At 37.3% G+C, this 24,974-nt stretch overlaps 1 protein-coding gene across 1 annotated transcript in view; it reads right to left on the bottom strand.

Moving 5' to 3' along the window:
- The window catches only part of LOC123528452 (TPR and ankyrin repeat-containing protein 1-like), a 153,863-nt gene that overhangs the window by 30,557 nt on the left and 98,332 nt on the right, over positions 1 to 24,974 (bottom strand). The window contains exons 37-43 of the mRNA XM_045308172.2: positions 24,239 to 24,366; positions 22,364 to 22,469; positions 21,551 to 21,772; positions 20,398 to 20,564; positions 18,381 to 18,539; positions 14,486 to 14,650; positions 13,883 to 13,971 (exon numbers count right to left, since the gene is read on the bottom strand). Of these exons, the coding sequence (XP_045164107.2) occupies positions 13,883 to 13,971; positions 14,486 to 14,650; positions 18,381 to 18,539; positions 20,398 to 20,564; positions 21,551 to 21,772; positions 22,364 to 22,469; positions 24,239 to 24,366 (1,036 nt within the window). The remainder of the gene's footprint in view (positions 1 to 13,882; positions 13,972 to 14,485; positions 14,651 to 18,380; positions 18,540 to 20,397; positions 20,565 to 21,550; positions 21,773 to 22,363; positions 22,470 to 24,238; positions 24,367 to 24,974) is intronic.

The raw sequence follows: 24,974 nt of genomic DNA, 5'->3' as shown, positions 1-24,974 counted from the left end.
AACTCTGGAACCTACGATTGGATCTCATTTGTCATGGAATCCAAGATTTATTGTTGTTGAAGATATTTTGGAAGTTTGTATCAAATAAAACCATAAATGAAGTTTCTATATGGCTGCAAAAGCCAAAATAGCCAATTTTGGACCTTTAAGGGGCCATAACTCTGGAACCCATGATGGAATCTGGCCAGTTGAAGAAAGGAACCAAGATCTTATGGTGATACAAGTTGTGTGCAAGTTTGGTTAAAATCAAATCATAAACGAAGCTGCTATTGTGCAGACAAGGTCAAAATAGCTAATTTTAGCCCTTTCACGGGCCATAACTCTGGAACCCATTATGGGATCTGGCCGGTTCAACAAAGGAACTGAGATCTTATGGCAACACAAGTTTTGTGCAAGTTTGATTAAATTCAAATCATAAATGAAGCTGCTATTGTGCAGACAAGGTCAAAATAGCTAATTCTGGCCCTTTCTGGGGCCATAACTCTGGAACCCATAATGGAATCTAGCCAGTTCAAGAAAGGAACCAAGATCTTATAGTGATACAAGTTGTGTGCAAGTTTGGTTAAAATCAAATCATAAATGAAGCTGCTATTGTGCAGACAAAGTCAAAATAGCTAATTCTGGCCCTTTCAGGGGCCATAACTCTGGAACCCATAATGGGATCCGGCCAGTTCAAGAAAGGAACCAAGATCTTATGGTGATACAAGTTGTGTGCCAGTTTGGTAAAAATCAAATCATAAATGAAGCTGCTATTGTGCAGACAAGGTCAAAATAGCTAATTTTAGCCCTTTCAGGGGCCATAACTCTAGAACCCACTATGGGATCTGGCCGGTTCAACAAAGGAACTGAGATCTTATGGCAACACAAGTTTTGTGCAAGTTTGGTTAAAATAAAATCATAAATGAAACCATTATCGTGCAGACAAGAAATTGTTGACGGACGCACGCACGCACGGATGGACTGACGACGGACTACCGACGAAGGGTGATCACAAAAGCTCACCTTGTCACTATGTGACAGGTGAGCTAACAAAAAATACACTATTTTGGCTATTTCAAGGCATAACCCTGTAAAAAGTGCTAAAATCTCAAGAAGAATGCCAAGTGTGCAAGGTCACATCATGATAAAGACTAATGCAAAGTTTCATGAATTTACATCAAATACTTCTTGAGCTAGGCACCTCATTAGGTGGAAATGTGCATTTTTGACTATTTCAGGGGCTATAACTTTGGAAATAGGGGGTGGAGCCGGACGAAAAATAAGAAGTGTGCATTGCCCCAGTTCATATCATGATAAACACTCATGCAAGGCTTCATCAATTTAATATACAAGAGGGCCATGATGGCCCTATATCGCTCACCTGTTATCATTGCACTTGAGGACAAGAAGGTCCTCAGAAAAAATATCTAAGTCCACAAAGGACAGGAACAACAGAGAAGAAATTTAACCAAAAAGAAAAAAATTTCTTACAAGGTACAGATATGTCAAAATACACCTAAAAATTGGAGGTACAATCCATGTTGTACCACAGAAAAGTGGTCTCGGTTTTTCCCTAAGGCCAATAATAAAAAAGTTACTAAAAATAAGCTATTTAAAGTAACGTAAAAGGGAAGTAATTAAAAAAAAATTATTGTAAGTGAACAAAAGAAGGATCTGCCAAATAAATCTGTTGACATAAATGAAATTTCCGATCAGTATCTTCATTAGTTACGGAGATATACCCATTTTAATTTGAAATAAAGGGAGGTAATTTTACATAAAATCAGTCCATAGTTATCTACCCTGATTGGCTCAGTCCAATTAATGACAATAATGAAATTTCAAATAAGTCCTATAAGTACTTACTGATATAAATCCATTTTGATTACAATCAGGGGAGGTAATCAGATATAAAATAACTCTGGAACCTACGATTGGATCTCATTTGTCATGGAATCCAAGATTTATTGTTGTTGAAGATATTTTGGAAGTTTGTATCAAATAAAACCATAAATGAAGTATCTATATGGCTGCAAAAGCCAAAATAGCAAATTTTGGACCTTTAAGGGGCCATAACTCTGGAACCCATGATGGAATCTGGCCAGTTCAAGAAAGGAACCAAGATCTTGTGGTAATACAAGTTGTGTGCAAGTTTGGTTAAAATCAAATCATAAACGAAGCTGCTATTGTGCAGACAAGGTCAAAATAGCTACTTTTGGCCCTTTCAGGGGCCATAACTCTGGAACCCATGATGGAATCTGGCCAGTTCAACAAAGGAACCAAGATCTTGTGGTAAGACAAGTTGTGTGCAAGTTTGATAAAATTCAAATCATAAATGAAGCTGCTATTGTGCAGACAAGATCAAAATAGCTAATTCTGGCCTTCTCAGGGGCCATAACTCTGGAACCCATAATGGAATTTCACCAGTTCAAGTAAGGAACCAAGATCTTATATTGATACAAGTTGTGTGCAAGTTTGGTTAAAATAAAATCATAAATGAAGCTGCTATTGTGCAGACAAGGTTAAAATAGCTAATTTTGGCCCTTTCAGGGGCCATAACTCTGGAACCCATTACGGGATCTGACTGGTTCACGAAAGGAACCAAGGTCTTATGGTGACACAAGTTTTGTGTAAGTTTGATTAAATTCAAATCAAAAATGAAGCTGCTATTGTGCAGACAGGGTCAAAATAGCTCATTTAGGCCCTTTCAGGGGCCATAACTCTGGAACCCATAATGGGATCTAGCCAGTTCAAGAAAGGAACCGAGATCTCATGGTGATACAAGTTTTGTGCAAGTTTGATTAAATTCAAATCATAAATGAAGCTGCTATTGTGCAGACAAGGTCAAAATAGCTAATTCTGGCCCTTTCTGGGGCCATAACTCTGGAACCCATAATGGAATCTAGCCAGTTCAAGAAAGGATTTTTGTTTGTTTTGGGTTTAACGCCGTTTTTCAACAGTATTTCAGTCATGTAACGGCGGGTCAAGAAAGGAACCAAGATCTTATAGTGATACAAGTTGTGTGCAAGTTTGGTTAAAATCAAATCATAAATGAAGCTGCTATTGTGCAGACAAAGTCAAAATAGCTAATTCTGGCCCTTTCAGGGGCCATAACTCTGGAACCCATAATGGGATCCGGCCAGTTCAAGAAAGGAACCAAGATCTTATGGTGATACAAGTTGTGTGCCAGTTTGGTAAAAATCAAATCATAAATGAAGCTGCTATTGTGCAGACAAGGTCAAAATAGCTAATTTTAGCCCTTTCAGGGGCCATAACTCTGGAACCCATTATGGGATCTGGCCGGTTCAACAAAGGAACTGAGATCTTATGGCAACACAAGTTTTGTGCAAGTTTGGTTAAAATAAAATCATACAATTGTAAATGAAACCATTATCGTGCAGACAAGAAATTGTTGACGGACGCACGCACGCACGGATGGACTGACGACGGACTACGGACGAAGGGTGATCACAAAAGCTCACCTTGTCACTATGTGACAGGTGAGCTAACAAAAAATACACTATTTTGGCTATTTCAAGGCATAACCCTGTAAAAAGTGCTAAAATCTCAAGAAGAATGCCAAGTGTGCAAGGTCACATCATGATAAAGACTAATGCAAAGTTTCATGAATTTACATCAAATACTTCTTGAGCTAGGCACCTCATTAGGTGGAAATGTGCATTTTTGACTATTTCAGGGGCTATAACTTTGGAAATAGGGGGTGGAGCCGGACGAAAAATAAGAAGTGTGCATTGCCCCAGTTCATATCATGATAAACACTCATGCAAGGTTTCATCAATTTAATATACAAGAGGGCCATGATGGCCCTATATCGCTCACCTGTTATCATTGCACTTGAGGACAAGAAGGTCCTCAGAAAAAATATCTAAGTCCACAAAGGACAGGAACAACAGAGAAGAAATTTAACCAAAAAGAAAAAAATTTCTTACAAGGTACAGATATGTCAAAATACACCTAAAAATTGGAGGTACAATCCATGTTGTACCACAGAAAAGTGGTCTCGGTTTTTCCCTAAGGCCAATAATAAAAAAGTTACTAAAAATAAGCTATTTAAAGTAACGTAAAAGGGAAGTAATTAAAAAAAAATTATTGTAAGTGAACAAAAGAAGGATCTGCCAAATAAATCTGTTGACATAAATGAAATTTCAGATCAGTATCTTCATTAGTTACGGAGATATACCCATTTTAATTTGAAATAAAGGGAGGTAATTTGACATAAAATCAGTCCATAGTTATCTACCCTGATTGGCTCAGTCCAACTAATGACAATAATGAAATTTCAAATAAGTCCTATAAGTACTTACTGATATAAATCCATTTTGATTACAATCAGGGGAGGTAATCAGATATAAAATAACTCTGGAACCTACAATTGGATCTGATTTGTCATGGAATCCAAGATTTATTGTTGTTGAAGATATTTTGGAAGTTTGTATCAAATAAAACCATAAATGAAGTATCTATATGGCTGCAAAAGCCAAAATAGCAAATTTTGGACCTTTAAGGGGCCATAACTCTGGAACCCATGATGGAATCTGGCCAGTTCAAGAAAGGAACCAAGATCTTGTGGTAATACAAGTTGTGTGCAAGTTTGGTTAAAATCAAATCATAAACGAAGCTGCTATTGTGCAGACAAGGTCAAAATAGCTACTTTTGGCCCTTTCAGGGGCCATAACTCTGGAACCCATGATGGAATCTGGCCAGTTCAACAAAGGAACCAAGATCTTGTGGTAATACAAGTTGTGTGCAAGTTTGATTAAATTCAAATCATAAATGAAGCTGCTATTGTGCAGACAAGATCAAAATAGCTAAATCTGGCCTTCTCAGGGGCTATAACTCTGGAACCCATAATGGAATTTCACCAGTTCAAGTAAGGAACCAAGATCTTATATTGATACAAGTTGTGTGCAAGTTTGGTTAAAATAAAATCATAAATGAAGCTGCTATTGTGCAGACAAGGTTAAAATAGCTAATTTTGGCCCTTTCAGGGGCCATAACTCTGGAACCCATTACGGGATCTGACTGGTTCACGAAAGGAACCAAGGTCTTATGGTGACACAAGTTTTGTGTAAGTTTGATTAAATTCAAATCAAAAATGAAGCTGCTATTGTGCAGACAGGGTCAAAATAGCTCATTTAGGCCCTTTCAGGGGCCATAACTCTGGAACCCATAATGGGATCTAGCCAGTTCAAGAAAGGAACCGAGATCTCATGGTGATACAAGTTGTGTGCAAGTTTGGTTAAAATAAAATCATAAATGAAACCACTATCGTGCAGAAACGAAATTGTTGACAGACGGACGGACTGACGACGGACGAAGGGTGATCACAAAAGCTCACCTTGTGACTATTGACAGGTGAGCTAATAAAACACTTTCTGAGCTAGGCGCATTACAAGGTGAAAATGTGCATTTTTGACAATTTCAGGGGCCATAACTCTAGAAATAAGGGGCAGAAGTTCATATCATGATTAAGACTCATGAAAGGTTTCATCAATCTAATAGCATATCAGTTTCATCAATCTAATAGCATATCAAATACTTTTTGAGCGAGGCACATCACAAGGTGAAAATGTGCATTTCAGGGGCCACAACTCTAACAAGAGGACCATGATGGTCCTGAATCTCTCACCTGTCCCCACATGACCCAGTTTTGAACTAAGAATGACGCTGTCTTTTCTACTATTTGACAGTGACCTAGTTTTTGAGCTTATGTGACCCATGACCTAGATATAATCAAGATAAAAATTCTGACCAATTTTCATGAAGATCCATTGAAAAATATGGCCTCTAGAGAGGTCACAAGGTTTTTCTATAATTTGACCTAATGACCTTGTTTTTAAAGGTACGTGACCCAGTTTTGAACTTGACCTAGATATCATCAAGGTTAACATTCTGACCAATTTTCATGAAGATCTCATAAAAAATATGGCCTCTAGAGAGGTCACAAGTTTTTCTATTTTTAGACCTATGACCTAGTTTTTGACCGCACGTAACCCAGTTTCAAACTTGAACTATATATTATCAAGGTGAAAATTCTGACCAATTTTCATGAAGATCCATTGAAAAATATGGCCTCTAAAGAGATCACAAGGTTTTTCTATTATTTGACCTAATGACCTGGTTTTTGAAGGCATGTGACCCAGTTTCGAACTTGGCCTAGATATCATCAAGATGAACATTCTGACCAACTTCCATAAAGATCCATGAAAAATGTGACCTCTAGTGTGGTCACAAGCCAATCTGACTAAAGTACATATCCTATTACGCTACGCATAGGATCTGAAAACGACCTATTCATTGCCTCGTTCTGACGGCTCTTTCTCTAGCCAATCAGAGCCTAGCTTACAACATCTTGCAAGTCTACATGTAGCATTGACTTTTGATATTTACAATTCTTATGTCGTAATGTATCAGATAGCCGGTTAGCTCAGTCGGTAGGCCACTTGCTTTGTAAGCGAGGGGTCCCGGGTTCGAGTCCTGGAATAACCGCATATTTTTCTTATCCTTTGACAATCGAATAAGTCGTCTGATTGGATAACATAAAAATAGCAATAATGGAAATCCAAAATATACAGAAGACGAATGTGAATAGGCCGTTCTCAGATCTTCGTTTAGAAGATCAAGTACTTTAGTCAGATTGGTCACAAGCAAAAGTTTGCGGACGGACGCACGGCGATGGATGCTGCACGATCACAAAAGCTCTTTTGTGACAGGTGAGCTAAAAATAGGGGGCAGAGCCAGACGAAAAATTGGAGGTGTGCAAGTTCATATCATGATAAAAGGCTCATGCAAGGTTTCATCAATTTATATCAAATACTTTTTCAGCTAGGTGCGCCACAAACTTCGGACAGACGGATGCATGCACGGACAAAACCAAATCTATGTTGGGGGGGGGGGGGTTCATTGTCAACAAAGATGTCATGTTTACTACCAGACTTTGTTTACATTTTCACTAATGTATGAGGTCCTTTTGACAACAAGAGGACCATGATGGTCCTGAATCGCTCACCTGTCCCAACATGACCCAGTTTTGAACCGAGTATGACGTCGTTTTTTTCTATTTTTTGACATAGTGACCTAGTTTTTGAGCTCATGTGACCCAGTTTTGAACCTGACCTAGATATCATGAAGATGAACATTCAGACCAATCTTCATACAGATCCCATGAAAAATATGGCCTCCAGAGAGGTCACAAGGTTTTTTCATTATTTGACCTACTGACCTAGTTATTGATGGCATGTGACCCAGTTTCAAACCTGATCTAGATATCATCAAGGTGAACATTCTGACCAATTTTCATGAAGATCCATTCACAAGTATGGCCTCTAGACAGGTCACAAGGTTTTTCTATTTTTAGACCTAATGACCTAGTTTTTGACCGCAGCTGACCCAATTTCAAACTTGACCTAGATATCATCAAGATGAACATTCAGACCAACTTTCATACAGATCCCATGAAAAATATGGCCTCTACAGAGGTCACAAGGATTTTCTATTATTTGACCTACTGACCTAGTTTTTTAAGGCACATGACCCAGTTTCAAACTTGGCCTAGATATCATCAAGGTGAACATTCAGACCAATTTTCATGAAGATCTTGTAAAAAATATGGCCTCTAGAGAGGTCACAAGGTTTTTCTATTTTTAGACCTACTGACCTAGTTTTTAACCACAGTTGACCCAGTTTTGAACTTGTCTTAGATATCATCAAGGTGAACATTCAGACCAACCTTTATATAGATCCCATGAAAAATATGGCCTCTAGAGAGGTCACAAGGTTTTTTTATTATTTGACCTACTGACCTAGTTATTGACGGCACGTGACCCAGTTTTGAACTTGACCTAGATATCATCAAGGTGAACATTCTGACCAATTTTCATGAAGATCAATTCAAAAGTATGACCTCTAGAGAGATCACAAAGTTTTTTTATTTTTAGACATAATGACCTAGTTTTTGATCGCAGCTGACCCAGTTTCGAACTTGACCATGATATCATCAAGATGAACATTCAGACCAACTTTCATACAGATGCGGTGAAAAATATGGCCTCTAGAGAGGTCACAAGGTTTTTCTATTATTTGACCTACTGACTAGTTTTTGAAGGCACGTGACCCAGTTTCGAACTTAACCTAGATATCATCAAGGTGAACATTCTGACCAATTTTCATGAAGATCTTGTGAAAAATATGGCCTCTAGAGAGGTCACAAGGTTTTTCTATTTTTAGACATACTGACCTAGTTTTTGACCGCATGTGACCCAGTTTCGAACTTGACCTAGATATCATCAAGATGAACATTCTGACCAACTTTCATAAAGATCCCATGAAAAATGTGACCTCTAAAGAGGTCACAAGCAAAAGTTTACGCACAGACGCACGCTGCGCGATCACAAAAGCTCACACTGTCACTTTGTGACATGTGAGCTAAAAAGTAAGCTCATACATTCAAGAACTTTAAAATACATATCATCCATATAAGGCAATGGTTCCATTATTGCAACCTTTATTCAAATATTTTATATTAGCTCTAGTGGCCCCTTAAAGGCGCTAAGTGCCCCCAATCAAATAAAATTGTAAGAGGACCTTATAATGATGCTACAGGCCAAGTTTGATAAAGATCAAACAAGGGGTTCATGAGAAGAAGTCTTTTAAAGGTATTTCTATTTTAAGCTCTAGTGGCCCCTAAAGGGGCCAAGTGCCCAAATTAAGACAGGACCTTATATTCATGCTCTAGACCAGGTTTGAGCACGATCCATCATGTAATTCATCAGATGCTATTTAAAGGTATTTCTATTTCTAACTCTAGCAGCCCCTTAAAGTTACCAAGTGCACCCAATTGAACAATGCTGGTGAAGGACCTTGTAGTGATAAATGGTCCAAGTACGCCCATTTGAACAAAATTGGGAGAGGGCCTTAAAATGATGCTACAGACTAAGTTTGATGAACATCCAACAAGCAGTTCATAAGTAGCTAAAATGTATTTTTATTTATAAAACTAGTGGCAACTAAAAGAGACGACTGACCCCATTTGAACAAATTTAGGAGTGGACATTAACATATTGCTACAATGTTTGATGAAGATCCATCCATGAATTTATGAGAAGTTGTTTAAATGGTATTTCTAATTTAAACTCTATCACCAAGTGTCCCCATTTGTATACAAGAGGACCATGATGTTCCTGAATCGCTCACCTCTTCCCACATGATCCAGTTTTGAGTATGACGTCGTTTTTTCTATTATTTGACATAGTGACCTAGTTTTTGAGCTCATGTGACCCAGTTTTGAACTTGACCTAGATATTATCAAGATAAAAATTCTGACCAATTTTCATGAAGATCCATTGAAAAATATGGTCTCTAGAGAGGTCACAAGGTTTTTCTATTATTTGACCTATTGACCTAGTTTTTTAAGGCACGTGACCCAGTTTCAAACTTGACCTAGATATCATCAAGGTGAACATTCTGACCAATTTTCATGAAGATCCATTCAAGGGTATGGCCTCTAGAGAGATCACAAGGCTTTTCTATTTCAAGACCTACTGACCTAGTTTTTGATCGCAGTTGACCCAGTTTCAAACTTGACCTAGATATCATCAAGATGAACATTCAGACCAACTTTCATACAGATCCCATGAAAAATATGGCCTCTAGAGAGGTCACAACATTTTTTCATTATTTGACCTACTGACCTACTTTTTACTGGCACGTGACCCACTTTCAAACTTGACCTAAATATCATCAAGATGAACATTCTGACCAATTTTTATGGAGATCCATTCACAAGTATGGCCTCTAAAGAGGTCACAAGGTTTTTCTATTTTTAGACCTACTGACCTAATTTTTGACCGCACATGACCCTGTTTAAAAACTGACATAGATATCATCAAGATGAACATTCAGACCAACTTTCATGAAGATCCATTGAAAAATATGGCCTTTAGAGAGGTCACAAGGTTTTTCTATTATTTCACCTACAGACCTACTTTTTGACGGCACGTGACCCAGTTTCGAACTTGACCTAGATTTCATCAAGATGAACATTCAGACCAACTTTCATACAGATCCCATGGAAAATATGGCCTCTAGAGTGGTCACAAGGTTTTTCTATTATTTGACCTACTGACCTAGTTTTTGACGGCACGTGACCCACTTTCGAACTTGACTTAGATATCATCAAGGTGAACATTCTGACCAATTTTCATGAAGATTTCATCAAGATGAACATTCAGACCAACTTTCATACAGATCCCATGGAAAATATGGCCTCTAGAGAGGTCACAAGGTTTTTCTATTTTTAGACCTACTGACCTAGTTTTTGACCAAACGTGACCCAGTTTCAAACTTGACCTAGATATCATCAAGGTGAACATTCTGACCAATTTTCATGAATATCCATTGAAAATTATGGCCTCTAGAGAGGTCACAAGGTTTTTCTATTTTTAGACCTACTGACCTAGTTTTTGAAGGCACATGACCCAGTTTCGAACTTGACCTAGAATTTACCAAGATGAACATTCTGACACATTTTCATAAAGATCCCATGAAAAATGTGACCTCTAGAGATGTCACAAGGAAAAGTTTACGCACGCACGGACGACGGGCGATCACAAAAGCTCACCTTGTCACTTTGTGACAGGTGAGCTAAAAATTAGGAGAGGACCTTATAATGATGCTACAGATCATATTTGATGAAGATCCTTCAAGCAGTTCATGAGAAGAAGTTCTTTTAAAGATTTTTTTTTCTATTTTTAGCTCTGGCAGCTCCTAATGGGGCCAAGATGAACCATTTGAATAAACTTGATAGAGAAACGCCAATATGCCACTGACCAAGTTTGGTGTAATTCTGACAAGTAGTTTCAGAGGAGAAAATGTTTAAGTAAAAATGTTGACCCAGGATGCAGGATGATGGACACTGGACCATCTACCTATACTAATAGCTGATCCTGAACAATGTTCAGGTGAGCTAGAAAACTGAAAAAGACAAGAGCTGTCCGTAAGACAATGCACTCCACTTTTCTCAGTGCTTGACTCTGAATTAGAGCTTTGCCAGTAAAAAAAAAATCCAAGTTAAAAAGGGGCATAACTCTGTTAAAATTCAAATTATAGTTATGAGAATTGTGACTCCTGGTGTAGACTTTGATAGTAAATAACTATTTTGAGTTTCAAGTCAAAAGCTTTAATAGTAACAGAGATATTTGACTTTATCAAAAATTTTAACAAATAAATCTAAGTTAAAAGGGGCATAATTCTGTCAAAATTCAAATCAGAGTTATGGGGATTGTTTCTCCTGGGGTAGACTTTGATGGTAAATAAGTATTTTAAGTTTCAAGACAAAAGCTTTGATAGTAACAGAGATATTTGACTTTATAAAAAACTTTAACTAAAAATTCTAAGTTAAAAAAGGGCATTATTCTGTCAAAATTCAAACCAGAGTTAAAAAAATTGTGTCTCCTGGTGTAGATTTTGATAGTAAATAACTATTTTGAGTTTCAAGTCAAAAGCTTTAATAGTAACAAAGATATTTGACTTTATCAAAAAATTTAACAAACTTTCTAAGTTAAAAAGGGGCATAATTCTGTCAAAATTCAATTCAGTGTTATGGGGATTGTTTCTCCTGGTGTAGACTTTGATAGTAAATAAGTATTTTAAGTTTCAAGTCAATAGTTTTGATAGTAACAGAGATATTTGACTTTAACAAAAACTTTAACCAAAAATTTTAAGTTAAAAAGGTGCATAATTCTGTCAAAATTCAAACCAGAGTTATGGGGACTGTTTCTCTTGCTGTAGACTTTGATAGTAAATAAGTATTTTATAAGTTTCAAGTCAATAGCTTTGATAGTAATAGAGATATTTGAATTTATCAAAAACTTTAACCAACGGCGACGGCGATGCCGACGCTGGGGCGAGTGCAATAGCTCTACATTTTCTTCGAAAAGTCGAGCTAAAAATGACAGGAGAGTCTTCCACCTTCCCCATCACCACACTTTTAACATGAAATTGCAAACCCATTGATAATGGCATTATTTTCTTATTAATTTTAAACACTTTATTATGCTTTATAAAAACTGGAACCTTATGTGTGTAAATAAGAACATGAGGGCCATGAAGGCCCTGTATCGCTTACCTGACCTGCTGACCTAAAGATCATCAAGATGAACATTCTGATGAAGTTTCATTAAGATATGGTCATGAATGTGGCCTCTAAAGTGTTAACTACTATTCCTTTGATTTGACCCCGTGACCTAGTTTTTGACCCGACATGACCCAGACTCGAACTTGACCTAAAGATCATCAAGTTTAACATTTTGACTAAGTTTCATGAAGATAGTCATAAATATGGCCTCTAGAGTGTTAACTAGCTTTTCCTTTGATTTGACCTGGTGACCTAGTTTTGAACTTGAGCTATAGATCATCAAGATTAACATTTTGACCAAGTTTCATTAAGATATGGTCATAAATGTGGCCTCTACAGTGTAAACTAGCTTTTCCTTTGATTTGACCGGGTGACCTAGTTTTTAATCCTACATGACCTAGATTCAAACTGGACCTTAAGATCATCAATATTAACATTCTGACCAAGCTTCATTAAGATATGGTCATAAATGTGGCCTCTACAGTGTAAACTAGCTTTTCCTTTGATTTGACTGGGTGACCTAGTTTTTGATCCTACATGACCTAGATTCAAACTGGACCTTAAGATCATCAATATTAACATTCTGACCAAGTTTCATGAAGATACAGTTATAAATGCGGCCTATACAGTGTTAACAAGCTTTTCCTTTGATTTGACCTGGTGACCTAGTTTTTGACCCCAGATGACCTAATATCAAACTCGTCCAAGATTTTATTGAGGGTAACATTCTGACCAAGTTCATTAAGATTGGGCCAAAATTGTGGCCTCTACAGTATTAACAAGCTTTTCCTTTGATTTGACCTGGTGACCTAGTTTTTGACCCTAGATGACCCAATATCGAACTCGTCCAAGATTTTATTGAGGGTAACATTCTGACGAAGTTTCATTAAGATTGGGCCAAAATTGTGACCTCTAGAGTGTTAACAAGCTTTTCCTTTGATTTGACCTTGTGACCTAGTTTTTGACCCCAGATGACCCAATATCGAACTCGTCCGAGATTTTATTGAGGGTAACATTCAGACCAAGTTTCATTAAGATTGGGCCAAAAATGTGACCTCTAGAGTGTTAACAGTCAAATTGTTGACGATGGACGGACGGACTACAACAGATGACAGACACAGGGTGATCACTAAAGCTCACCTTTGAGCACTTCGTGCTCAGGTGAGCTAAAACATCAGGACATTTTTCAAAAGTGTAATAAATGGAAGAGTTCTAAGAATATTATCTGGAATGGTATTTTCACAGACTATTGCTCTTGACAGTTGCACACCTTGGGTAATCCAGGTCTAGAATATTATATTATCTAGAAATGTCCTATTGAGCCAAATACAGCATTCCAGATCAAGCTACTGTTAAATTAACCGTGTATAGTTACCTATGTTGTTATAATAACCCTATTGTATTATAATCTATGCTATTACAATAGCCCTATTGTATTATAACCTATGCTGTAACAATAACCCTATTGTATTATAAATCATGGTGTTACAATAACCCTATTGTATTATAACTTATGCTGTTATAACAATCCTATTGTATCATAACCTTTGCTGTTACAATAACCCTATTGTATTATAACATATGGTGTTACAATAACCCTGTTGTATTATAACTTATGCTGTTATAACAATCCTATTGTATCATATTCTTTGCTGTTACAATAACCCTGTTGTATTCTACCTTATGCTGTTATAATAGCCCTACTGTATAATAGTTTATGCTGTTACAACAACTCTATTGTATTATTACCTATGACTAAGTTTCTCCTCTGTGTAGAAAGCCTCGGGTTTGTTAGCTACTAGCTGAGCTGGTATGGGACTTCTTTTCTGGTGTAATTCCTTCATAAAGAAACAAGACATGACAAATTCAATGTACTGATAAATTTTCTTAAATTTCTACTTCTGTACATGAGCTGATATGAATAATTTTATAAAGTCCAAAATTTACCTGAAATACTATTTAAAATTTATATTTCTGAGAATCTTCTTTCAATGAAGTTTACAAATCAAAGGTCATAATTCTGGTGAAAATCATTTAATCAGAACAAGATAATGATATGCACAGCTATGCTTCACACTAATCCACTGTGATGTTTGGTGGAAGTCAGCCTAATGGTATATGGCAAGTAGTGTAACACTGTTACAGTGAAATATGTTAAATCAAGGGCCAAAAATCTGCTGAAAATCACTGAAATGGAACATGTTGATGACATGCGTAACTAGGCTTGGCACTAAAATCTTTTAAAGGTTTGGTGTAAAGCTGCACTATGGTTAAAGATAATTTGCCAAAAATATATAAAAAAATTCAATGAACTTCCAACATATTTTTTTTTTTGAGATTTTCTGATCTTACCTTCATAATCATGTGATATCTCCTCAGTGTATCAATTGCTAAGTCAAAGTTTTCACTTTCATACAGGACCTCAACAGCTTTGTTGTAGTTTCCCAGCTGTTCGTAACATCTACTGCTAGACGCTGGTCGCTTTAACTTCCGGTATATCTCTGCCGCTCTCTCGTACTAAATAATAAATGACTTATCAAATTGTAATGAGAAGTTTGTGAAGTTTGAATGTCACACTAGCATGATTTCGGTCATGATGATTCTCAAGCTTTTAACAGTAGAGTTTTCTTTTATATATATATAATATATACAATGTACAATTGAAAGTGCTTGCAGTGAAGAATTAAAATTATTGAAAAAACTCAAGTCTACTGCTGTTATTCCTTAGAAACCGAACTTTTTTACATAACGCTGTTGTTGGGGTCCAAGGTTTGACCCACTGATCTAGCGGGGTTAAATTTATAACGCGAGTTGGCCATATATGTAATTACCCACCCACCCATAATGCATTAGACGTATTTTGAACGCTGATTCATGTTAAACGGGACATTTATTTACCATATATGCTACTGGAGAATATGAAACAAGAGGACCATGATGGTCCTGAATCGCTCACCTGCCCCCACATGAACTGAGTATGACGTCTTTTTTCTATTATTTGACATAGTGACCTAGTTTTTGAGCTCATGTGACCTACTTCTGAACTTGACCTAGATATCATCAAGATAAAAATTCTGACCAATTTTCATGAAGATCCATTGAAAAATATGGCCTCTAGAGAGGTCATAGGGTTTTTCTATGTTGAGACCTAGTGACCTAGTTTTTGACCGCAGCTGACCCGGTTTCAAACTTGACCTAGATATCATCAAGATGAACATTCAGACCAACTTTCATACAGATCCCATGAAAACTATGGCCTCTAGAGTGGTCACAAGGTTTTTCTATTATTTGACTTACTGACCTAGTTTTGGATCCCACGTGACCCAGTTTCAAACTTGACTTAGATATCATCAAGGTGAACATTCTGACCAATTTTCATGAAGATCCCATGAAAAATATGGCCTCTAGGGAGGTCACAAGAATTTTCTATTTTTAGACCTACTGACCTAGTTTTAGACTGCAGTTGACCGAATTTCGAAACTGACCTAGATATCATCAAGATGAACATTCTGACCAATTTTCATGCAGTTCCCATGAAAAATATGGCCTCTAGAGCAGTCACAAGGATTTTCTATTATTTGACCTACTGACCTAGTTTTGGATCTGACGTGGCCCAGTTTCGCACTTGAACTAAATATCATCAAGATGAACATTCTGACCAATTTTCATAAAGATCCCATGAAAAAAATGACCTATAGACAGGTCACAAGGATTTTCTATTTTTAGACCTACTGACCTAGTTTTTGACCGCAATTGACCTGGTTTCGAACTTGACCTAGATATCATCAAGATGAACATTCTGATCAATTTTCATGCAGATCCAATGAAAAATACGGCCTCTAGAGAGGTCAAAAGGTTTTTCTATTATCTGACCTACTGAACTAGTTTTGGACTGGACATGACCCAGTTTCAAACTTGACCTAGATATCATCAAGGTAAAAATTCTGACCAATTTTCATGCAAATCCCATGAAAAATATGACCTCCAGAGAGGTCACAAGAATTTTCTATTATTTGACCTACTGACCTAGTTTTTGATGGTACGTGACCCAGTTTCGAACTTGATCTAGATATCATCAAGATGAACATTCAGACCAACTTTCATGAAGATCTTATAAAAAATATGGCCTCTAGAGAGGTCACAAGGTTTTTCTATTTTTAGACCTACTGACCTAGTTTTTGACTGCATGTGACCCAGTTTCGAACTTGACCTAGATATCATCAAGGTGAACATTCTGACCAAATTTCATAAAGACCCCATGAAAAATGTGACCTCTAGAGTGGTCACAAGTAAAAGTTTACGCACGGACGGACGACGGACGCTGCGCGATCACAAAACTCACCTTGTCACTTTGTGACAGGTGAGCTAAAAAGGATTATAATGCAGTGTCAGCTTCCCATTTCGTTGTGATTCTAAAAGAAAGTTGAAATTCTGAATCCCGGAAATAAACATGTAAACTGTGTGAGAAGTGTGCGGTCGTGAAAATTACTGCAGTACAATCACAAAAACGGTTTGATAGTTGACAGACTAATGTTACACACGTGTTATGCAAACAATCTAATTTTGACAAGGTCCTGATTACCTAATTGTTGCATGCCTACATGTATTCAAAGTTTAACAAAGGCGTTACGCAAACAAGTAAACTAGCAGACAATTGATTTTTGACAGTTGTCATTGAAAAGGTGTTAAAATACACAGGTAGTTTTATAACTGGTTATGGTCAAAATAAATTATGTCCTCAAGCGCGCATTTTTGTTTTTGGTCTTGGGTAACTCCGGGAGCCAAGAGCATACAGCGTTATACCGAATACAGCGGTATATCAAATAGCGTTATAAAGGTTTTCGAGTGCATATAATAATATAATTTTTTTTCCCCCAGGGGTTGGGGTGGGGGAGGGGGGTTAGAATTACACCGAACAAAATGCAGGTCATACAGCAACTTTTCCACTTTTGATGGAAATGGTGGAGTAAGACCCCCAGGTGCTCCTGTAAACATAGACAGGCACCTGGGTAGAACCATTAACCTTCCCTAAGTCAGCTGGATAGCTTCCTCCTGAAGAAATGACACCCCAAGCAAGTTTTGGAACCCACATTGATGAGGAACAAGTTATCTGAAGTCGGCAACCTTATCCACATGATAACCACAGTGGCCCCCAGTACAGGAAGACCTAAGGTGCCTTCCTCCAGTATTATTTCAGGCTTTCAATATACCTTGGTACCACGTAGAACCACTGAGCTTTGATAAAACAGCTGGATAGCTTCCTCACTTGACACATGTAGGGCTCAAACAAGTGAAAGCAACTTTTAACACATTGTCAGAGATCATGTGCTTATATACATTTCATGAAGGTTGCTGTAGAAACTGATCAATAAGAAATACAGTCAAAATTTGTTCTCTCGACCTCGACGGGACTGGCAAAATTTGTTAAGAGTTATCTGTAGTTCTAGCAGTACTGCAGAACTGTGATTGTGATTGTACTGCAGTAATTTTCACGACCGCGCGCTTCTCACACAGTTTACATGTTTATTTCCGGGATTCAGAATTTCAAACAACATACGTTTTTATAAGGATTTGCCTTGACCTGACTATTAGTTCCAGCAAAAGGTGGTGTTCGAAAATAGATTACTTTGTTATAATGGGAATTTATGGATTATAAAACAACTAAAAGACAATAACTCTCATGTTAATTAAATGATACTGACAAAACTGCACATGTACCTCCAACCTATAGTGACCTACATGTGTGCAAAATTTCATGATGATCCATCAATAGGATTGACAATGTCAAATCTATATCTCTCCACCTTTGGTGGGGGATAAAAAAGATTTAGGCCAAGACTGATTAGAAACATGACCTATCCATTCCACATTACAAAAGGTATATTAGCTCAATGCTGTAGACCACTACGCCACGGTGGAATTATGCAGATTAATTACGTTATGCTGACGTTGAACTTCACCCACTGATCTCATTTACAATCCTAACCTTGGTTTTTCTATAAGCTACCTATAGGTCAAGTATAATTTAAATACATCAATGCAAACTTGCAACTGAGAGCAAACGTTTTATTTCTATTTTAACAGTGACCTTGACTCTAGTAAGCTCATAAGCATCTCCATGCAAGCTACACATGTACCACTTTAACCATTGAAAGAAAAGTATGCAGGGAGGGCTAAGTGTGAAAACATATATTTCCACAGCCAATCCATTTCATTCTTATTTTTTCAGTCTGAAGTGAAAGCATACCTGTCCCAGTTTCTCAAACAAGCCTGCTGCAAGGTCTCTTTCCTTGGCATTCTGCAAGCATATAGCAGCCTTAGTAGGTCTATCACACTCCATGTACAATTCTGCTGCATACAGGAACTCCTCCCGCATCTCACGTGGATTGTCTTTTAATCGTGAAGCCTGAAATTTATGAAGATCACTTTCTTCCTTTCTTGCTGCTAAATTTAACTTTCAAGTCTTCATTTTTGGTTTAAGAAGTTTTTAAGTCCACAAAAAAAGGATCCACATCCCTAATTGGATGAATATGGTGTATAAAGCAGTTATTTCAGAACTACTTTATAGAGCTGCACTGTGCCTTCACTAAAGAGTGTTTTTAGAAAAAGGACATGTTTCCATTTATATGGAAAGGCGAATGAATATCAACTTCTGGTCATAGAACTAAGAGATGTGCTGGGGGATGGACACACTTAACCTTTGAATGATACCTTATCTGTGGTGCAAATTTATCTTGGGTTAAACAGAATGGGAAATTTTAATAAGAAATTGTAAGCAATCAAAACTAACCATAACTAACAACAATGTTAGTCCTTTATGACCTGTTGTCACACTGATAAGGAACATATTCAACAAATACTATCTTGTCCCATTGAGGCAATAATGTCAGGCAAAGGCTGTGTAAAATATGATAATGTTAGTCAGGACTACATATGACATGATCCTTAATTGTAAAGTGCTAATCTAAATGTTGAGCTAAAGTCTCGACTCCTGTGCTGTGTTATTCCCATACCTCCTTTGAATCATGAAGTTCTGGCTATCTTGAAGACATTTTGCAAGTCCCATCCCAAAAACAGGCGAACAAAATACTATTTCGAGACAAATTACGGTTATCTCGAAGTAAAATGCTCAATCCCCTGGAATTTGATATACCAAGTTTCTACTGTGTAACCTTTTTATCAATGCTATACATTTGGGACATGCAAGAACCCAAGAAACTAAAATTAATGATTTAATTTGTCAGTGTATTAAATAGCTTGCAAATACACTGTAAATAGGAGAAATAGCAGCAATAACTCCTTTGATTGTATAATGCTTCCTTTATCATTGTCATGTGCTTGTTTATTGATTACACATATATACTGCATATCTCATTTAATACAAAAATCAAATTTTACACAATGGAATCTTTTGCAATATGTTAGAGTCATTATCTGTGTACCAATGTTTGTTTTGCACTGCTTTAAGCTGTAAGGATATAATTTAAGTCATATGCCAACTTTACACATTTTAATGCTTGAGAAAGACCCCAAGGTTCCACTCAAGCAATTATTATAAAGGGTGGTCAACCTACAAGACTTTGGATACTGTACATATGAGAAAATGTCTTCAGGTAACATTTTGCATATATTTTCCTTTAATATTACTTGACGGATTTTCTTCAAGACAGCAAAATGATGTGCTTTCCTCCTCACAAAGTGTCTGCCACCAGTTCTCAGCACTTTTTTTCTCTATCTGCTTTTCATGGACTAACTGTGTACATAACATAAACAATTTTAAGACTGAATTGTTTGGGGAAAGTACTGAGAACTGATTGCAGTCATTTGTGCAGTGGACAGCACTCATCTTGCTGTCCTTGATCTTTATGTCTTGATGTCCTCTTTATCTTACGAAAATCCATCAAGTCATAGGTAAATACAGGCAAAATATCACCTGAATTGGGACATTTTCTCCATGTGTATGGCATCCAAAGATTGGCCACCCTGATTTTAGGGACTGACGACTTTGACACCAAGCAACAGAAGCCCCTCTCTAAATCTACAGACTATTTATACAGGCTTTTAGCACTTTAAGCCTGCCCATTTCTTTATACCTATAGGTTACAGCCAGTATTTCCATACCAATAGGCTACTTCCACATCGTGCTAGGGTCATTATCTCTGTAAATAGAAGCTTTTTACACATAGTACCTGCTATGATCTTTACACCTACAGGCTATTTACAAATAGTGCCTACCATCATCTTTACACCTATAGGCTACTTACAGTAAGTGCCTGTCCATGTGCTAGAGCTATCTTCTCTCGTTCATGATCTCCACCCATACCAAAACATTTGGCTGCAACTCCATACAACGAGTGTCTCATAAAGTCATCACCACGTCGTATCCAGTCAGCTTGGCTAGATTTCTCAGCAAAAACTGTCTCCGACAGACCTGCAAAGTTGAAGTTTTGAGCATAGTATAATTTTCCTGCTTAAATGTTTGTTAAAATTTGATAAGAGAGCAATGAAAATCCCAAGTTACTCACCTTACCTTGACATTTTGACCTTGCTTCTGACCAAGTTTAGTGAACATCAACCAAATTGTTAATAAAAGATATTCTTTAACAACTGTTCTATTTTTAGCCCTGGCTGCCCATAACTCCAGTAAAGTGATATTATTTGAAAACATTTCACAAAGGGCCTTCTAAGGATGCAAGAGGCCAAGTTTGGTGATGATCTATCGAGCAGTTCATAAAAAAGAAGTCCTGTACTGTTCTTAGTTCCATTAGTCCCTCAATGCTCTTAAAACACTTAAGCTTTTAATATTACTATATTTACAGCTAACAGAATGTAAACTGATTTGTCATTTAGTGTTACTAACGTTAAGTTCAAAAACGTAAGATCAATGAGTCGGGAGTACTCTCAAGCATGAGGCTATTTTTTTGCAAGCAAAAACTTATTTCCAAGCATGGGAAAAAGCCAAATTTTAACCTTTAGCCTGCTGGCGGCAAGTGATTCTGCCTTTGCGACCAGTGCAGACCAAGAATGATCTTGGTCTGCACTGTTCTCTACTCAGTCAGTGAATTTTCCCTCTAAATATTAAATGGTACCACCCATACTGAATGATGAACCAGTTCATTTTAGAAATTTAGCAGGGTAAAGTTTAATGTTGTTCTACAGCCTCTGCTGAATAAAACTAAGGTAGTGGACATGTAACAACAATCAGCGATCGCTATGTGATGATGTATTACCAGTATGCAATTTCTGTATTCTCCAGCTGTTAAGGGAAACTATGCCCTCCTATGAGCTACATTGTCGAAGAATGACAAAATGCAAGCAGATGTAATCATACAGGAATTCTCAACTGTCATAACAGGTCTGCTACCTAAACAGTAGAGCCATGTAATTTATATTACAGAAATAGGGCAAAAGACTTACTTGTTTCATTGATCTCCTCCACATGCATACACTTAACTAACATGCGAGCCTTAAAATACTCGAACATTGGAGCCCGCTTTTCCATGTCCTCGTCAAAGATCCAAACATTCACTCTAGCCCTTGTCAATGCTGTATACAAGTGTTTTAGCTCAGAATTGAGAACTCTGTGTAAGTTGGGGTCAAAGTTGAGCGGTCTTGGTCGCACGCAAGCTGCCAGGATGTCTGTTCCAGAGAATATAGTTATTAATAAAGTTGTACCTTTGGATACTAAAGGATGAATTTTTATGAAGTATTTGATACAACAGGATTGAGGAACAAGCCTCAATGTTGATTATGACAACAGTGCTTTGCTTTTCCACTGTTCAACATCTCATGTCATTCAGTTTTACAAGGTCATAAGTACGCACATAAAGAGTATGACACTATAAAACAATGCAAAACCCATTCTATTGTGATAGTTTACATATACGAGAAAAAATCAATACTTTTTGGTATTACGCGAGAAAGAAATACAGGCTCTGTTTACTGGCTACCAAATTCTATTATTTATCCTTATCATTAGGACACAATTGGTTCTGCCTTTGCAATCAATGCAGATCATGATCAGCCTGCATATCCATGCAGTCTGATCATGATCTGCACTGTTTGCCATTCAGTCAGATCTTTTTGGTAAGCACCCCTTTTAACAGTTAATGGTACTGTCCAAACTGAAATATGGGCAAGTTCATTAAAATAGAAATTAAGCAAGATAAGGGTTAAAATACTGTTGCAAAACAGACATTAAACCAATATGAAATAAAGAAGTAAACTTACTATGATCAATCTGCACCAAGCTTTCATGCTGCTTCTCCCCTCCATCTTTCTGATGATCTGCCAGTCGCTCCAAGAAATCTGTCACTACTCGCCATTCCTTCCCTGCCTAATAACAAACAAGAGGTCATTATGGCACTGGCTAATGATACATGTATCTTAGGTCTTAGGCCTAGCATTTTTCTACAAGTTCTTTTCAAAGTAAACTTCATATTTTGTGCAAGTATCATACTTTCACCTGTGGTTAGCCCCAATTTTGAACTAAACTGTCACTTTGATCTTTAAAATACTGGCCTGGGACTAGCACAACGCAAGTTGTCCTTCTGAGAAAAAACATTTCTGCCAACAAACAAGAGCTGTTTGTAAATCACTTATGCCCCCCATGATGCCTGTCCCATTTTAAGTGCCAAGATCACTATGACCTTGACCTTAGACCTTCTGACCCCAAACATATCAGGGTTCATCTACTGGCCACAAGCAAAGATCCTATTAAGTTTGTCGAGTGTAGGCCAAAGCATTCTTAAGTTATTGGGCTGAAACTGTTTTAAGTCTCAAGGTCATGTTACCTTAACTTTTGATACACTGTCCAAACCCACTCCCCTAAAACAAAAGCTCGTAGAACACGAAATGCTCACCCCCCCCCCCCCCCCCCCCCCCAGCCCTGATGCATTCAGTAACTGCACAAGGAACAGAAATTATTTGGTCACTGTGCACTTCACGTACTGACCTCAAATCAGTAATTATGGGTCATTTACCAGTCATATGTGACCTTAGTATCAAATGTGATCTTTGACCAAAGCATTCTCTAGTTATTTGGCAAAAAAGTTCTACTGTTCTGGGTCAATGTGATCTTGACCTTTGACCTACTGCTCTGAAAATCAATAAGGCTCATCTGCTGGTCATGATCAACCTCTCTATTAATTTTTTGTAATTCTAGGCCCAAGCATTTTCTCTCGTTATCGTCTGGAAACAGTTTAACTGTTCCGGGTCACTGTGACCTTGACCTTTGACCTACAGATCTGAAAATCAGTAAGGGTCTTCTGCTGGTCATGATCAACCTCCCAATTAAGTTTCTTGATCCTAGGCCCAAGCGTTGTCATCCAGACACCGTTTTACTGTTATGGGTCACTGTGACCTTTGACCTACTGATCTCAAAATCAATATGGGTCATCTGATGGTCATGACCAACCTCCCTATCAACTTTCATGATCCTAGGCCCAAGCGTTCTTGAGTTATCATTTAGAAACCGATTGGTCTACGAACCGACTGACCGACATCAGCAAAACAATATAGGGCATAATAACAGTAGAGGTCATCTATTGGCCAAGCAATTATCCTATGAATCATTCTCTGAAGTTTTACAACTTAAGCCAGAGTGTTCTTTAGTTATTGAGCAGAATAATTTTCAGTTTTATGGTCAATGTCCTGGTCCTTTGACATAATATATGGTTATCTACTGAAGAAAGGCAATCATGCTATGAAATTTTATCATTGTTAAACCAAGCATTCTGTAGCTAATCATTAGAAACAATGGTCTATCAAACTGACAGTCCAACAAAGATTAAAACAATGTACACTCTTCTTCTTCAAAAGGGGCATAAAAAGTGCATTCTGTGCATGTCAAAATTACAGTACAGACAATTTCAGACATTAGCTCTGACCCCTAAGTGCAACCTTGACCTTGTGGGGCCTTAGTCTTGCATTCTATAAATGGCACTTTCTTATAAAAATTTAAACAAGAGGGCTATAATGGTCAAACATTGTTCATCAGTGTACCAGTGCTTTTTGACAATTCCTCAAAACTAAAATATCTGCATCCATCCTTATGTGCATGTGATGATGTTACAATGTTCCAACATTAAACTGAATAATATCTACCTGTGAGTCCTTGAAGAAATTGTAGAGAAGAACATCATCAAATTCCAGACCTTTTGCTTCATAGATAGTTAGAACAAGTCCAAGTCTCAATTCCTCCGGTATGGTGTCCCTAGCTGCATCATTTACAACTTAAAACAAAAACACATATTACAATCAATTTTGATATCAAACAAACAGCAATTAGAAACTGGTTACAATTTTTTTTTAAAGTGATATCATTATAAAATAAACTTGCTATAACTGCTCACCAAAATTCATTAAAATTCAAGATAAGTGAAATTCAATTAACAGCATTAACAATGCAAGTTGGGTTTAGCATTAACAAATGCACCAATTAATATGGATATATTAGGTAGAAAAGGTTCTATTAAATTTTCGTTAATGTATTTCATAATTATCACCCCAAACGTAACAGGGGTCATCTACTGACAACAAGCATTCATCCCATTAACTTTGACAGTCATAAGCTTTAGCTGTTAATCAGGAACAGTTCTCTATTTCAGTCATTGTCACCTTGACCTTTAAGCTACTGATTCTCACACAATATGAGCCATCTGTTGACCATGGCCGAGCATACTAAAATGGTGGACAGCCATAGGCTAAAGTGTCCTAAAACTACTGATTTATTAGTTGGGTTTAGAGTAACACCAACAAAATTTGGGTCATATGGCGAGTTTTCCAGTTTTTCAGGGTGAAGATCCCAGGTGCCCCCCAAGGCCATTTTTCAGGTATGGGC

The sequence above is a fragment of the Mercenaria mercenaria genome, chromosome 13, assembly GCF_021730395.1.
Source record: "Mercenaria mercenaria strain notata chromosome 13, MADL_Memer_1, whole genome shotgun sequence".
In the NCBI taxonomy this organism is placed as follows: Eukaryota; Metazoa; Mollusca; class Bivalvia; order Venerida; family Veneridae; genus Mercenaria; species Mercenaria mercenaria.
Note: the sequence above shows the minus strand (reverse complement) of the source record. Positions and strands in the feature narration are given on the sequence as shown.